Here is a 16,770-nt window from a genome sequence, read left to right as displayed (position 1 = left end):
GAAAACATGCAAAAAAAAACAAAAAAAAAACATTAGAATCAACTTAGAGCCTAAAGTCATTACAAACGCATAAAAAATCAAATTGCGTGTTGGTGGTTACCAACAGTTAAAACTACACTTTTATATACTTTCGCCTAAAGTCGGAGTCCCACAGAAAAATTCCAAAGTAGTTTATTTGAAAAAAACGCTTTCGCTTTTCACCTAAATGAATTTGGACTTTATTTTGGTTTCACATTTGTTCGACCGAAAACAGCAGGTTTCTTAAGTCGACTTGTTGTATGGCGTTAACGCATGACGTGGTTTCCAATACAATTCTAACATATTGAAGGAAAAGACATCACAATTTGCGCGTTTGACCGGAAACACATATTGCTCACTAAAAGTTTTCATTTTAAAACAGGTCATTTATCACAAAGACTTAAATCAAGTCAAGTAATTTTGCTGAAAATTAGACATTGCTTGCCCTAACCCAGGGGTTCCCAACCTTTTTTGCTGCCCGTACCTCTTTGTCAGTTCAGAGCGTTTTTTCGTACACCCCCAACAAATTCTGAAGGAATTTTTCATTGCTTTTATTGCTCAATTAAAAGTTGGGTGTTTCGGTAATAGCAAAATAGCGTGGGACTGCAAGCACTCTTTCCCATCACCCGGATCGAACGAAGTTATCACGGCATTTTACAAGGCTTAGTGTATACATTTCGCGTGACAATGCTAGTTGCACTAAAAGTAAGACGGTTCCCTTGTATTGTTATTCAGTATACGGTATGTAGGCCTACTAATGAAAACAATTAAAATATGTTGAGGCTTTCGCTGCCCCTTATTTGCGGCCCCAGGCTTAACCCGCACCCTAACCCAAATACTGTCGTTGTGGTTGGATTTTTGACCAGCGCCCAGTTATGTTTTCGGGTGCTGGGAGAATAAATAAATAATACTTAAGCCCCGAACCCAAATACTAACACTACTAATGTGTTGACTTAAGAATTATTTAACGTTGCGCTGGGGAACAAGCTCAAAACTCAGGTGTGCATATTTTTTGTCCGGGGCTTTATAGCATTGATAATTTCAGAGAGTCAAACCGTTTAACTTTTTGGTTTTCAGGTATAAATATTTTTTCGAAATCTGGTTTCAGTCCGGGGCAATTCACAAGTTTCAGCTTAGCTCCGGTTTGACCATGGTTATTTCAAAACCGTTTCATAAAGTTTCTGTTCGGATACAATACAAGTTGCGTTAAATCTAAAAATGTGGGTCTATAAATGGAGAAAATATTTATCACGTTGTTACTCGTAATAAATCTAAGGCTTATTAAAAAGCAAGCATCAGTACCTTATTATTAAAATATCTAAAAAATTAAAAAGCAAAGTTTTATTTGACAAATATTCATTTTTTTATAAATTTCGAAAATGGCACAATTTTCGGCGCTCTTTCACTATTGTACCTAAAAATTATTCAAAAAAATTTTTTTCTTCAAATGCCGCATACCACAACACATATTGTTTGGGTTAGAGTGCGGGTTAGCGTTTGGTTGAGGGTGGGTCAAGTTATTATTAATAATAAACATAATATTACTTGACCCACCCTCACCCAAACGCTAACCCGCACCCTAACCCAAACAATATGCGTTGTGGTATGCGGTATTATTATTATTTTTTTTGCATAACTTTTCACGTACAATAGTGAAAGAGCGCCCAATTTTCTATGGTTCGGTTCGACTCCCTGATGGTCAAGTCACTTATTGATATGTCATTGCCTAATGCGTTCAACTAATTGTTCACAGCACATTATTTGGGTTCGGGTGGGTCAAGTATTATTCTTATTGTATTTATTTTCCCATATTTGTTTTTTCCTTGTAATTTTAATTTTGACAACTCGTTTCTTTACTGTACCTTTCGTTACACTAAAAAAGTACTGGTTGGATTCTGGACCAGCGCCATTCTAGCGTTTGTCTGTTTTTAAACCACATGAGCAGATTTACAGAAAACTTTATTATTGCGAAACTGTCTAGGGGACTCCAGCAATACGACTGAGATAAGAACAACGCCAACGTCAGAGCAAAACACAATTCATAATAAGGCCTATAAACAACACTTTGTTTAACCTAAACCCCACCCAGGGCCAAATTAAGGATTCCATTGACCTGGGGCTGCACCAGATTGGAAACTTTGGATATTGCGCGGGGGAGATGTTTTGCAGCTGAAAAAATGCGCGGCTGAAAATAAAATTTCGACTTGAACTTGCGCGGCTGACACCCGATCCGTCAGAAATCAGTGCATATCTAAGCAAAAAGGTCTATGACAATCAGCGCATCCTAAGGCAGAAAAGTCTAGACTTTTAGACCTTGAGGTCTTGGACAATGCACTAATTTGCATTAACAAATGTGCATAAGAAGATTAAGTTTAGCAATACTTGACCCAACCAAACCCAAACGCTAACCAGCGCCCTAACCCAAATAATGTGCGATAATTTAATAATTATAACGCTTCAGGCCCCAATACCTCAATTTGTGACGTTATAATCTTAAATACAATGGACGAGAAACCATCCGAGTTTGGGCTTTTTCCCCAGCATTTAAAGAATTATTAAAATAACGCACATTATTTGGGTTAGGATTCGGGTTAGCGTTAGGGTTTAGGTGGGTCAAGTGTTATTAATCCTATCTCATACTTTTTGTTATCTTTTCTGAACTTTTAATGAATATTTTTAATTTATCTACGCCGGGAGTTTACCTAAAGGTCCAAATCAGTGCATTGCCAGGACCTCAAGGTCTAAAAGTCTAGACTTTTCTGCCATTGGATGCCCTGATTGTCGTAGACCTTTTTGCTTAGAAATGCACTGATTTCTAACGGATCGGGTGCGGCTGAAAATAAACCATCAGGCTACCGAAAGTTGTAAATTGCGAATTTATATTAAACTTACAGCGTTCATAGAATACTTAAAACACTGCGCAATTTTTGGTTGGTGTGCGGGCGCAGTGCGCAGGTAAATATTTAAAAAGTTGGACAGTATAGCATTTAATATGCAATATTACTCGAAATTGCCTAATTTGACGTCACTAAACACGTGACCGTTGTCCACTGATGCGTGACCACATCGCCGAACTGTGCGTTTTTAGCGTTTCGCAAGTGATTCTATATGATGCATTATATTATATACGTCTTATAAACTAGCGGTAAAAAATGTTATGCAACTTCAGTATGCGGCCCGCCAATTTTTTTGTGCTTGTTAAGTTTCATACAGAAGTTTGCGCGGCTGAAGTTTTGCGCGTTTGCTGGAGTCAGATTTGCGCGGCTTAACACATTTTCTATAAAATGCGCGGCTGTGACCGCGGCTGAAAGTGCTACTGCGCGGGGGATAAATCCCCCGCGCAGGCCAAACTTTCCAACCTGGGGGCTGCATAAAAGTCAAAGGCCTATTGGTCTAAAAATCCAAAAAAAAAATGGAGGGTCTTGAATTTTCAACTTAGGGAATTCCCCGGTTTTTCGTCTGACGTTAATGACGTCATAAAATAGTAACGGGTATGACATTATAAAATAGCGATTGTAATGACGTCATGAATAATAAAAAAACACTAATCAGAATCAGCTAATTAAGGTCCAGCAAAAGAAACGCAAAGCAAACACGTGCGTCGTTGACACTCCTGCCAGGCGCCAGCTGGGAAATGTGCAATTGTTAACCTCAGGCCAAAGAGATTATAATAATCTCTTTGCCTCCGGCGAAACACTAAAACAAGATCGCGAAATATATGTGATTGATTTTGGTAGAACCATGTACGGGACTACGCTAAATACAAGCACGTCTCTCGCCACCTGCAATACTAAACGAAGATCGTTTTTTCCCGGGTGTTATTCGATTAACGCAACATCTGTGCCCAGGACCGGATTAACCAATAGGCTATTAAGGCTATAGCTTTAGGCCCTGGAAAAATTCGGCCCCCAATTTGTAAGGTTAAATTTTTATAAGGCAGATAGGTATACAAAAAAGTACCGGTACAGTACAGATTTTGCTTAAAAACGAATAACTGAATCGAGTCAATATGCTCCTTGTGTGTGAGTCAACAGGCGACGTGGCGTTATTTTGCACAATGTGCGCGCCAAAATGTGCAAAAAAAGTGCGCACTTGTTTGAAGGCTAATAAAAATGTGCGCACATTGTGAAAAAAAGTGCGCACATTTTTGAAGCCCCTTTAAAATGTGCGCACAATTTTTGCACATTTTGGCGTGCACATTTTTGCGCACATTGTGCAAAAAATGTTCGCATCCCCGTCTTGTGTGAGTAGATAAATAAATCGTTTCATTTATGCTGCAAACGAGTTAAGAACTATCTGCGTTTTGTGGTATCTCTTTTAAGGGGAACACACAATAAAACCTAAAAAGCAACAATACCTAAAGCAGAAAAATCTATAAACCCATAGTATTAAGACCAATGACATAATAAAGCCAAATACGCAGATTACCGGCCCAGTACAGAAAAAGATAAAAATCGTATGAATAAGACGCGATTTTTTAGGTATACCAGCATTTCTTTTAAATTTCTGGCAAGTTTTTATTACATTGCCGAAAATAAAAATGGTAAAAATATAATACGTTTTCCGTTAACGGTAAAGAAGCGATGATCTAATTCAAAAGACCGCATCAAAACGTAAACAAGTTGGACGTAGAAAGATCATTCGCGCGAAGCGGGAAAATTTTTCGCACTTACGTAGTTAAAATAGTCAAAAAGTATTTAAAATGGACTCGTATCCAGTTTATCAAAGTGGCGGGGGACCAAATGAATTACATTGGCGGGGCGCATCCGGCCCGCGGGCCGTAGGTTGCCGACCCCTGTTTTAGACTTTAGGTCTTACAATAGCATTGAATTGGGGCTTTCTGTCGCTTACTGATATCCTCAAACGCTCACAAAGATTAGCATTTGGGAGTCTCGCTCTATGCTTGATTTTTTTACAAAATTCATCGACACTAGCAGTTGGTATTCACATGAAAACACTGTAGAAAGTTCATTTTTTCAAGACTACATTGGAAGATCCGCACAAAATGCTGAAAAGATCCGGAACCGGATCGCGATCCGCCATTTGAACATTACCGCACTAGGCTATTGGGCCATCTCTGATTTAACCTCTGGTGACCTCTCATCATCATTCAGTGCCATGCCTGAACCAGGCTTCGGCTGCCATGAAACACTGTTTTCTCCATATGTTACTATTTCTTGCTAATTCAAAAATATTCTCTGCTTTGATGTTCAGAAAGTCCCTCAGTTGATTTATAAGCATTTTTCTTTGTCGTCCAGGTGCACGATTTCCACATATTTTGCCACACGAAATTATGAATTCTTGTTTTTGGTGTCTGGTTATATGGCCGAAAAACTTGAGTTGTCTAAGTTTTATAGTGCTCAACAGTGATCTCTGTTGATTGGTCTGAATCAGTACCTCTTGATTGGTTTTATGGGACGTAAAAGATATACGCTGCATTTTCCTCAGGAACCACATCTCAGCGGCACTCAGGTTGTCAATCAGTTCCTTTGTGAAAGTCCAACTTTCACACCCGTAGAGAAGAACAGGCCACACATAACTTTTAAGAACTCTCACACGGGTATTTACATTTAATTTTTTGTTTGTCAAAATTGACTTGAGATTTATAAAGCAATTTTTTGCCTGTGCAATTCTGGCTTTAATTTCAGATTTGGACCGACCATCATCTGTAAGTATACAACCAAGGTATCTAAATCTTCGGGTTTGTTTAATTGGTTTATCTGAAACTAGTATATTACATTTGTTCACACCTGCTACTTTGGCAATTACCATACATTCTGTTTTATCTTCATTTAAAGCCATTCCCATTTTCACACTTTCTTCTTCCACTGTTGTTACCATATTTTGAAGCTTCTTCTCGGATGTTGCAATAAGTACCGTATCATCAGCGTACCGAATATTGTTGATGTTTACACCACCAACTTTGATCCCTTCTAAGTCAGCTATGCTTCTTAAGATGATTTCGCTATATAAATTGAAAAGGTCTGGAGATAACACACATCCCTGTCGGACACCCTTTTCTATGGTAATAACTTCGGTTTCGGAGTCTCCCACGCGCATCACTGCATGTTGGTTGTAGTACAGGTTTTGAATGATTCTTAGATCCTTGTCATCAATGTTGATGTTTTTTAGCATCTGTAGCATCTGCGCATGATTGACCCGATCAAAAGCTTTCCTGTAGTCAAGAAAGCAAACATAAAGTTTTTGTTGCATTTCGATTGCTCTTTCGCTGAGTATTCTCATCACGTATATCGCATTTCGTGTCCCTTTGTCAGTCATAAACCCATATTGTTCTTCTGCAATTTCTGCATTAATTTTGTTTTTCATTCGATTCATACATATTCTTAGCAGTAATTTAACAATATGGCTCATAAGGCTTATTGTCCTATAATCTTTGCACTCGATTGCTCCTGCTTTTTTTGGCAGTGCGACAAAAATCGACTTCCGCATGTCTTGAGGAATTTGACCAGTGTTGTAAATGCTATTTATAAGAAGTAGAAGTAAATTGATTCCAATGTCATCCAAAGCCTTCAACACTTCTATTGGAATTTCATCAGGACCAACCGCCTTTCCATTTTTCATGCTAGCCAGGGCTTTCTCAACCTCACATTTCATTACTTCTGGCCCAGTTAGTGGTTCTTTAAACATAATTGGTGGGGCGTTTCTTGTTGGATCACTGTACAGTTCCTGGGTGTATTCTCGCCAACGATTTTTAATTTCCTCTTTTTGAAACAAGATCTTTCCGGTTTTACTCTTCACGCAGCCCGATTTTATCCAGTTTTCCTTCTTTCCATTGAGCTGATTAATTTTTTGGTGAGCTTCTTTCGCGCTGATATTAAAAAGCTTATCTACCTCTTGACATTTTTGATTTAGAAATTCTTCATAAGCAGAGTTGCACTTTAATTTAATACACCTATCTAATTCCTTGTACTTCTTAAGATTTCTTTTGGTTCTGCGCCTTTTTTCCAGTAAACCTCTTATTTCATCTGTCATCCAGCTTTGCAAGTTCTCTCTCTGGACTTTCGGAAGGTTGTTTTCCATTAATATTCTCAGTGACGTTTTGATTTCCTGGAATATGTCTTCTGGCCAACTCTGTTTTTTGTCATGCAGGTTTTTCAGTGCATTACCCATTTCATGTTTCAGTACTTCCTTTATTTTTGCATTTTGACAGGCGGCAACATTGTATTGCAGTTTTCTTACCGGTTTACGACAAATCTTTAGTTTGGTATAGATATTTGCGACAACAGGTACATGGTCGCTCGAGCAGTCAGCACTTGGATAAGTCTTTGCATTTAAAACACTATTCCTGAAGCGCCTTGAAATTGTGATGTAATCTATTTGATTTCTGGTCTGGTCTCCTGGTGATTTCCATGTCCAGATGCGGCGTGGATGATTCTGAAACCATGTGTTGCTTATAGTGAGATCGTTGATACGACACCAATCCACGAACAAATCTCCACGATCATTGCGATCGCCAAGTCCATGACCCCCAACAATATCTCCGTCTCTTCCTCTTCCCACCTTTGCATTGAAATCTCCCATCACAATTATAATTTCACCGTGTTTGCATTTCTTTTTAACTAAATTCAGTTGTGTGTAGAACGTTCTAATCTCATCGTCAGGGGCTTTTTCAGTAGGAGCATAAACCTGTATAATGTTGAGATTAGTCCTCTGACCTTTCAGTTTAAGAAGAATGATTCTATCGGATACAGCCAAGCATCCCATAAAACTTTCAGCAGTTTTATTTCCGAGTATGAAACCAACGCCACGCTCATGCTTGCTTCCTCCAGACCATATGATTTTAAATCCTTGTTTAGTAATTTCGCCTTGGTCTGTCCATCTCATTTCAGATATGCCAAGAATATCAATTTTTAACCTCTTCATCTCCAAGATCACATTTTCCACTTTTCCTTTCTGATGCATGGTTCGTACATTCCATGTTGCAATCCTTTTTAACTTTGATTGGTTTCGACGAGTAGCTGAATGACGATCGGGTATGACCTGACGAACATCATGATCCCTACCGAGCGAGATAACTGTTCCTGACTGGAGTTGGTTACCGTTAACGCTGTTATCGTTTAATTTTTTTCTATCAGTGTTCATTCATGTTGACTAGGCAAAGAATTACAAGGATGGTTTGCCATTGCCTTTCCTTGCCGACCCCTGCATTTAGCCAGCCTAACTGTTTCCGTCCGACACCACGAGGAGGTATGCAGTAGGACTTGGGAGTGTTTTCTACGAGAACAAACAACCCCCCATTTTTTGACGGACACTCTAGGCTAGGGGTGACCTCTAGGCTAGGGTTACTATATTTGATAATGCGCAAATCCATAACAAATTTACCTCAGTTGCATTGACCAACTTTAGAATATTACCAAAGTACTTTACCGCCATTGTTTTCTTGTGAAAGAAGGATAAACACGAAACTATACACAAACAGAAAAGAAATGTTGTATTGCAATACACGAATGCAAGTTCTCATCTGGTCTGCAACAGACTTCTTGTTGTGCTATTTTTCTACTGCTTTTACTGCTTTCTAATTTTCTTCAGCGAATATACGCTCTTATCGTTTCAGACATGTTCTAAATTTTGCAAATCGACCAAGATATAAGGCCTTCAGCTATTAGCCCAGCTCCACTCATCCATGTATCCCAAATAAAGCGCTGTATTGTCGTTTATGACGTAACAATGAAATTATTACCCGTAACGCAACAAACAATTTAAAAAAATTCCGGACATTTAAGCATATTTTGGCGTTTCCCCCCGGACGCAGTTTGAACACTAAACTTCCGGACATGTCCGGGGAAATCCGGACGTATGGCAACCCTAATCTAGTTCCGTGTTTGTTCACCTTTGAAGTCCGGGCACACCTGGTGAGCGAAGCAAGCGCAATTTTTTGGGTATTTCTTTTTTTTGGTGAGTTTGTGTTACAATGCTGAAAATAAAGAAGTGTAAAAAATATATGTCCAATATTTTTAAATACGTTTTTCGTTTGTCCGCGACGCATTTGGCAGCCTTCCACGGCGCAACTATAAGTAAGCTCTGATCTAGTTCAAAAGACAGAATCAAAACGTAAACAAACCGAACGTATAAAGACATTATACGCGCGAAGCGCGAATATTTTTCGCACTTACGTACCGGTAGTTAAACAGTCAAAAAGTATTTTAAATGGACTCGTGCATGGGCGCCCGCACGGGGGGGCAAAGGGGGCCACTTGCCTCCCCCCTGGAATTTCAAAATGCGATTATTACTATTATTTATAAGTGTAATACTTATGAAGGTTAAAAATATTATACATTATCCATTGCCCCTAGTGGCGTATCCAGTGGGCGGGAGTTCTTAACCCCCTCTTTGTAAGTGATATTATCGTTTGTTGTTCGTTTTTGTCGTGGTTTAACAAATTGTTCGAAGCGGCGTGCTTTTTAAATAATTGGGTGACGCGTCTTAATCTAATGTGAAACCAAAATGAAGTGTAAACCAAACCTCGTTTTTCGTCTTTCGTTTGGTCGACTGTAAACGCTGGATAGTTTTTCTCTTTCGTTATTTGTTTAGGTTGACTAACTAGCAAGTGTGTATATTCGACAATTGACAACGCAAGTCAAACCTTCTTTTTTTCTCTCGCTAAAAAAACGTCCTGTTATACGCAATATGTTCCTCGCTAATCGGTCTCTGCGCTAATATCCGATGTTGGTTTAACATGGATATTTGTTTAACTGAAACAGGAGGTATAATAGTGACTGTCGTGCGCGTTGTCTCCATTTTTAAGTAATGATAGTTAACCCAAAATTATGCTCTTTAAGCATACTCTAAGACCACGTGCTAGGTGTGCAATGGACACAACTTATTTTCCCTCAACCACAGCTTATAATTTAGCTGACTTGGCACACGGCTCTGCGCAGATGTTGCGCTAATCGTGGCATAATAACACCCGAAAAAACATCTTTGTTTAGCATTGCAGGTGGCGACAGGCGTGCTTGTAGTTTAGCGCTCGGAGCTTGAAAACTGCGCTGCTGATAGTCGAACTATGTGTGATTCTACCACAATTAATCACACATATAGTTAACGATTGCACACCGTGGTTTCGCAGCGTGCGCCTGACAGAATTGTCGACAACGCGAGTGGTCGCTTTTGTTGGACGTTTTGATTTTGTGGTTACGCCCCTGATTGCCCCCCTGGAAAATTTTCTGCGGGCCCCCCTGGACTCGTGTCTACTTTGTCAAAGAGGCGGCGGGCCGGACGAATTACATTGGCGGACCGGAACCAGCCCGCGGGTCGTAGGCTGCCGACCCCTGATTTAGACGGTCCTTCAACTATTAGGTATTGGTCCTACCTCTTATTTAGATGTGTGTTTTATTTCGACGTTCATGTTGTTCTTATTTCAGTTTTTGTGGCTCGAGTCCCTTTTGATCATAGATAGTGATGTTGTTTTGAATGAGGATGACATCATTCATACGGTTGGTTCATACTAGACGCGTCTGGCGTTAACGTAAAATGTTTTTAAAATTTCGGATGCGGAAGTACTTAAAACAGATCAACTTTGACGCTTTCGGTTAGGAGAAAGGAAATTTGCCGTTAACCCTTCAAGTGTGGACTGGACGACGCTAGTGTTTTTCGAAGAAGCAAAATGCGTTTAGTGTGAATCAACCTATACGTATGCTAGCTGTAAGGCCAGGAAAATGTAATTTTAAATACCGTCATGAGGGGCTACTTTGAACAGCACTCTAACTTTGAACACTAATCTAAAAAATCCATTGCACCATACATTAAGGTCTGTAAAATACAAAATATAAATCGGTTTTCCCTGAAAATTTTTCCGCTCTTTCCGAATATTTTAAATCAAGATTTCTATGTTGACAGTAAGGACTGCTTTGATCGTATTCTATGCTTTGATACTGAAACTACACCACGTGACTTTTATCAACATTTGGTACTTTGTAAGTAATCTGGAAACTTCTAGTTGGATCTCGGAAAGTAGAAGAGGTTTTGATCTATTTTTTTCAGTGAAATGCTAAGAATTGTATTAGCACACGATAGATAATTCAAAACTGGGTTTATGTTGAGAATACCGTTCATTATCTAAAAATTACTAAAGTGGGTCATCTTTTTGTTTTGGTGTGTTTAATTTTGAACAGTGTTCAAAGTAGCCCCACGCCCCCACCTACTTGGCGACATCAATACGTTTTTAGTGCTGTTCAAAGTAGCCTAAACGTGTTGTTGTTGCATTAAAGTATCATTGATAAATAATGTCCTACTTTAGAATCGTCATACCTTAGTGGTACTTTCGTTGACCATGCAATACGCAAGTTTAATTTTTTTTTTTTTTTTGATTTGATTTTTTAGAAAGTGCTAATAATGCTATGTGAAGTGTTAACTTTGAGCAGAAATAGAATTATGTCATCAAATAGAATTTGTAGTTTGTTCTAGAATCTAGAACAGGGTTTCTCAACCGCGGCCACAGAGAGATTATTGGGGGGGGGGGCACGGGCATAACTCTCTAGTTAGGGCGTAGTTTGCAAAACCCAATTCCACAAGTGTCTTTATTTCTAAATTTGCCTGTTAACTTAAATTTGTGATTTTAATTATGACACTTCGTGTAACGTATTGTAACTCATTTTTCTGACACCTTCTGTGTTTTAATTGCGAGGCATGTTCAAAGTAGAATATTGTATCCTTTTATCGCAAAGTTCTACGCCTAATTGTACATTTGCGAGTGGCAAGATTGGATAAAATCCTGACATTTTGAGTTAAATGCTGTGGTGAAGGGTAGATTAAACTTCACGTTACGATCTCTAAATCCTATTTTATGACACAAACAAAACCTGCAGATGCAAAAACGTCAAAAGTGACCCAGTGGTCCCACATCTTCCTTACACTATGAGTTTATGGCATTTTATTACATGTTTTTATATTATGTTTGTATTATTTTGCAGTAAATAATTTAAATTTTTCATGTATGTACTTTTACTACTTTTTGTAGTTCGTTTGCAAAATTAAAAAATTAGGCCCTTCCCTGGTAAATAGCCTTAGGCCTACAGTACCCTTAATTCGGCCCTGTCTGTGCCGTGTGCCAAGTCAGCTAAGTATGACGTCACAATACAAGTGATCGGTGTCCACCGACGTGTGACGAAATTGCGTTAGAGTACTAGCAGCTTGATTCACCAATTCGCCAAGCTCTAACGCAATTTTTAATACATCGCATAAATTTTGGAGTTATCGCTAGAGTCGGGGTTAGCGTTTGGTCTGTGGTAAGTTCTTGTTTTTTAAATTAGCATTGGGTTTATGTGGTTTCATGGTTATTAATATGTACATACACATTTGAGCTCCGATAATATGACATTTATTTTTTTATTTTATTTTTGTAAAACAGGACACAAAAATAACATGTCAAGATTAATTTTAAAAAATTTGCCCCCTCAATTAAATGAAAATAAATTGCGGCATTTCCTTTCTCTCCATGGAACTGTAACAGATTTTAAGCCAGTTTACACAGAATCTGGTAAATTTCGTCAGTTTGTGTTTGTTGGATATCAAAACGAAGAAGATGCCTTACGAGCCTTAAAAAAAATCAACAAAACAATGATTCAAAATTATTCAGTGAAAGCAGAAATTTGTAAGAAACTTAACACCAAAAAAGCTTCCACCAAATTAAAAAGTCCTACTAGCATAAAGGGTCCGACTTCCGGTTGCCAATCCACCTTAAGTATAGATGATAAGGTGCGAGGTAATTCTAAAGACCTTGCATTTCTAAATTCAAAAGTTCAAAGTACTGTAATGGATGACAAGAAAGATATTTATGACAAAAAACACAATTTTAATGTAAACAGTGACCCTATATCTACAAATGAGGTTTTTATTCGAAATTTGTCTTATACCTGCAAAGATAAAGAATTACGGAATTTATTTGAAAAATTTGGTAAAGTTACACATGTTAATATTCCAACCGACCAAAAAAACAAAACGTCAGTTGGGTATGGTTTTGTTACGTTTCAATCTGATTCCCAAGCAAATACTGCCAGAAAATCCTTAGATGGAACTATTTTTCAAGGAAGATTGTTGTATGTTTTGCCTTCTAAAGGATTAAAAAATGAAAATACAACACAGGCAGACCAGAAAATATCCCACTGGAACTCCTTGTTTGTTGGTACCAATTCGGTGGCAAATACAATATCTGAAAGCTACAATCTTGATAAAAGTTCTATTTTTGATTCTACGAAGAAACACAGTGCTGCTGTTCATGTGGCATTGGGTGAAATTCAAATAGTTCAAGAAACTAAAAAGTTTTTAAAAGAAAATGGGGTTAACTTGGCTGCTTTTTCACAAAACAACTCAGAAAAAAGTGACACTACCATTTTAGCCAAAAATCTTCCAAAGGGTACATCTACTTCAGATTTGTACAACATGTTTCAGCAACACACTATTATAAAGAAATTATTATTAGCCCCATCAGGTGTAACAGCAATTATCCAATGTGTTGATTCAAAATCAGCACAATGTGCATTTAGAAAGCTAGCTTACAAAAAATTACATCACAAGCCTTTGTATTTAGAATGGGCTCCAAGTAACACGTTTGCTCAAAATTCTGCAGTTGATGACAATAATGAATCTAATGCTAAAAAATTATTTGTGAAAAATTTAAATTTTGTAACCACAATGGAATCACTCAAAAGTCACTTTGAGCAATGTGGAAAAGTGGTATCTTGTTCAATATCCACCAAACGGTCCAATGAGGGAAAACTACTATCAAAAGGTTATGGCTTTGTTGGTTACAATACTAAAATGGAAAGTAATATTGCAATGAATCAATTACAAAATTCAAAACTAGATGGTCACACTTTGGAGATTGAGATTTCACATCAAGAAAATTGCAAAGGCAGAGAAAGTAATATGGTAGAGTCCTGCACCCTTCTAGTTCGCAATGTTCCATTTCAAGCTACCCTGTCTGAAATTAAATCACTTTTTAAAAGCTTTGGAGAACTAAAATCTGTAAGACTGCCGAAAAAAATCAACAAGGATGGAGACAAACATAGTCACAGAGGATTTGCCTTTGTTACATTTATTGATATAGACAACGCACGTCAAGCATTTGCTGCTCTTGTTGATTCAACACATTTGTATGGAAGAAGACTAGCCTTAGAATGGGCACAGTTTTGTACACTATGATCTAGTTTAGTGGTTGTAATAAATAAAACCAATATCTTTATTTTATTCATTAGAAAATAAGTCGTAATAAGAATATCAAAGCCCATACAGAACAACATATCTGATGTTGAAAATGAATAAAGAGTTATTCGAAACGTTCAAAATGATACCTACTTGTGTATGGGCTTTGATATTCTTATTACGTCTTACTACAACTTCCAACCATTATGCTCCAAAGAAAATAAGTGTTTTGTTAAATTTCAGCTATGAAGTATGCCAGTGGTTTTTATTTGGTATTAATTCCTTTCAATATTCTGTTTTTTATTATATGGAAACAAAACTAAAGGTGATATAGAAACAATCACCCTGGCTAATATGAGATTTCCTAATTTAAATTTGGAAAACTATTTATTAGGTAAAACCCAGGATTAACATGTTTTGCACATACACAGTTATTCTGAGACCTACCCTATAGTTCAGCAAAGACAAAGGCAATTCGTTATATATATATATAGTTTGGAGGCGCTACAAAAACAATTTTATATATGATGCCACAAGTTACATCATAACACAACTCACAATTCAAGTAACATGAAGTAATATACTGTTGTTGAATGAACTCAAGTTTAATATTTGAAAACGAAATAATTTTTTTTAATAAATTGAGCTTCAGTCAAACAAAATGCTTTACCTCCTCCTTAAATGTATTCAGGACTTTATCTCAGTTACAGGTTTGTTTGACCGAAAATAGGAGGTTCCTTTGGTGTACTTCTACTTGTTTCATAACGTCATCTGTAAAAAGTTTATGCCGAAACATATTTTTAAGGGAGTGCGGTAAAAAGTTTGAGAACCTCTGCATTACATGAAGCGAGTACGAACTAACTTTATACAAATAGTAGGGTGTTCTAATTTGAAAAAAATGAAACGATACGTTTACCGCAGGGGCGTATCCAGAAATTTAAAAAGTGGGGTCCGAACTTGGGAATTACCCGATTGTGATAACGTATATATTGCCGCTTAGTGTGCTCTTCTTACCTATTGACTTGTGCTGTTTACAGCGTTGATTGTTTGGCCGGTCTATAGTTTGAAACTGGTTGTCATGGGCGCCTGCGGGGGGAGCACTTGCCCCCCCCCTGGAATTTCAAATTGTGATTATTTGTAAGTGTAATATGTTATTACTTATGAAGGTTAAAAATAATATACACTATCCATTGCCCCAGTGGGGGCGGGAGTTCTTACCACCAATTTTTGTAAGTGATAATATCGCTTTTGCTTCGTTTTTGTCATGGTTTAGCAAACTGTTCGAAGCGGCGTGCTTTTTAAGTAATTGGGTCACTCGTCTTAATCTAATGCGAAGCCAAAATCGAGCGCAAAACGCCGTTTTTCGTCTTTAGTTAGGTCGACCGTAAACGCTGGATAGTTTTTCTCTTTCGTTCTTTGTTTAGGTCAGTGGTTCTCAACCTTTTTTCTTTCGTGGCCCATTTACCTTGCAAAAAAATTCTATGGCCCAATAGAATTTTTATGAAAGAAAAAACTTTAAAATAGGTTTAGAACAAAACACAGCGGAACATATTTCAAAACAGATTATTTAATCAACCGTTCATTAGTGAGATACTTGCTGCTGAACAATAGATTTACATTCCTTTTTAATTCCTCCCAAACCATTATTCCTTTAAATATAATGACACAAATTAAACTAAATCTAGCTTTTTAAATAGGTCTGTGGCCCACCTCAAATGTTCTTATGGCCCCCACTGGTTGAGAAGCGCTGGTTTAGGTTGACTGGTTAGTGATTAGCAAGTATTCGACAATTGACAACGCTGACAAGTCAAACCTTATTTATTTTTTTCTCGCTAAAAAAACAAGTTATACGCAGTATGTTTCTCGCTGTTCGGTCTCTGCGCTTATAGCCGATGTTGGTGTGACATCGACATTTGTTTAAATGAAGCAGATTCTTAAAAGGAGGTATAATGGTGACTGTCGTGCGCGTTTTAAAGTATAAATTTTTAAGTAATGATAGTTAACGCAAAATTATGCTCTTTATGCATACTCTAAGACCACGTGCTAAGTGTGCAATGGACAAGACTTATTTCCCCTCAACCAAAGCTTGTAATTTAGCTGACTTGGCACACAGCTCGGCGCAGATGTTGCGCCAATCGTGGCATAATAACAGCCGGTAAAAACGATCTTCGTTGTGGGGAAAGACGTGCTTGTAATTTAGCGCTTGTTCCGTTCATGGAACTTGAAAACTGCGCTGCTGATAGTCGAATTATGTATGATTCTTCCACAATTAAACACACATATTTCACGGTCTTGGTTGTTTTTTTGCCTGAAGTTAACAATTGTACACCGTGATTTCGCAGCTGGCGCCTGACAGGATTGTCGACGACGCACGTGCGCGCTTTTGCTGGACGTATTTGGTGTTTCTGGGTTTTTTCTATCACGTCTTGCAATCACCATTCTATGACGTCATACTTTCACTGTTTTAATGACGTCATTATTCATTAACATCAGGCGAAAAAGGGGGAATTCCCTAAGTTGAAAATTCAGGACCCCTGATTGCCCCCCCTGGAAAATTTTCTGCGGGCGCCCCTGCTGGTTGTCGTTTATCAG

At 37.9% G+C, this 16,770-nt stretch overlaps 1 protein-coding gene across 1 annotated transcript; it reads left to right on the top strand.

The window, feature by feature from the left end:
* Positions 1-12,389: 12,389 nt before the first annotated feature.
* On the top strand, positions 12,390-15,567 carry LOC146138150 (putative RNA-binding protein 19). Its single transcript, XM_083393362.1, has one exon. It carries the CDS (start codon positions 12,400-12,402, stop codon positions 14,176-14,178), a length of 1,779 nt encoding a protein of 592 aa, XP_083249488.1. The 5' UTR covers positions 12,390-12,399; the 3' UTR covers positions 14,179-15,567.
* Positions 15,568-16,770: the final 1,203 nt, after the last annotated feature.

The sequence above is a fragment of the Ascidiella aspersa genome, chromosome 7, assembly GCF_963924565.1.
Source record: "Ascidiella aspersa chromosome 7, kaAscAspe10.2, whole genome shotgun sequence".
Taxonomy (NCBI): domain Eukaryota; kingdom Metazoa; phylum Chordata; class Ascidiacea; order Phlebobranchia; family Ascidiidae; genus Ascidiella; species Ascidiella aspersa.
The sequence above is the reverse complement of the archived record's forward strand: the minus strand, read 5'-3'. Positions and strand labels throughout refer to the sequence as shown.

What these genes read in the sequence shown, in the direction of transcription:
- LOC146138150 (XM_083393362.1), top strand. Translation starts at nt 12,400, where the DNA reads ATGTCAAGATTAATTTTAAAAAATTTGCCCCCTCAATTAAATGAAAAT.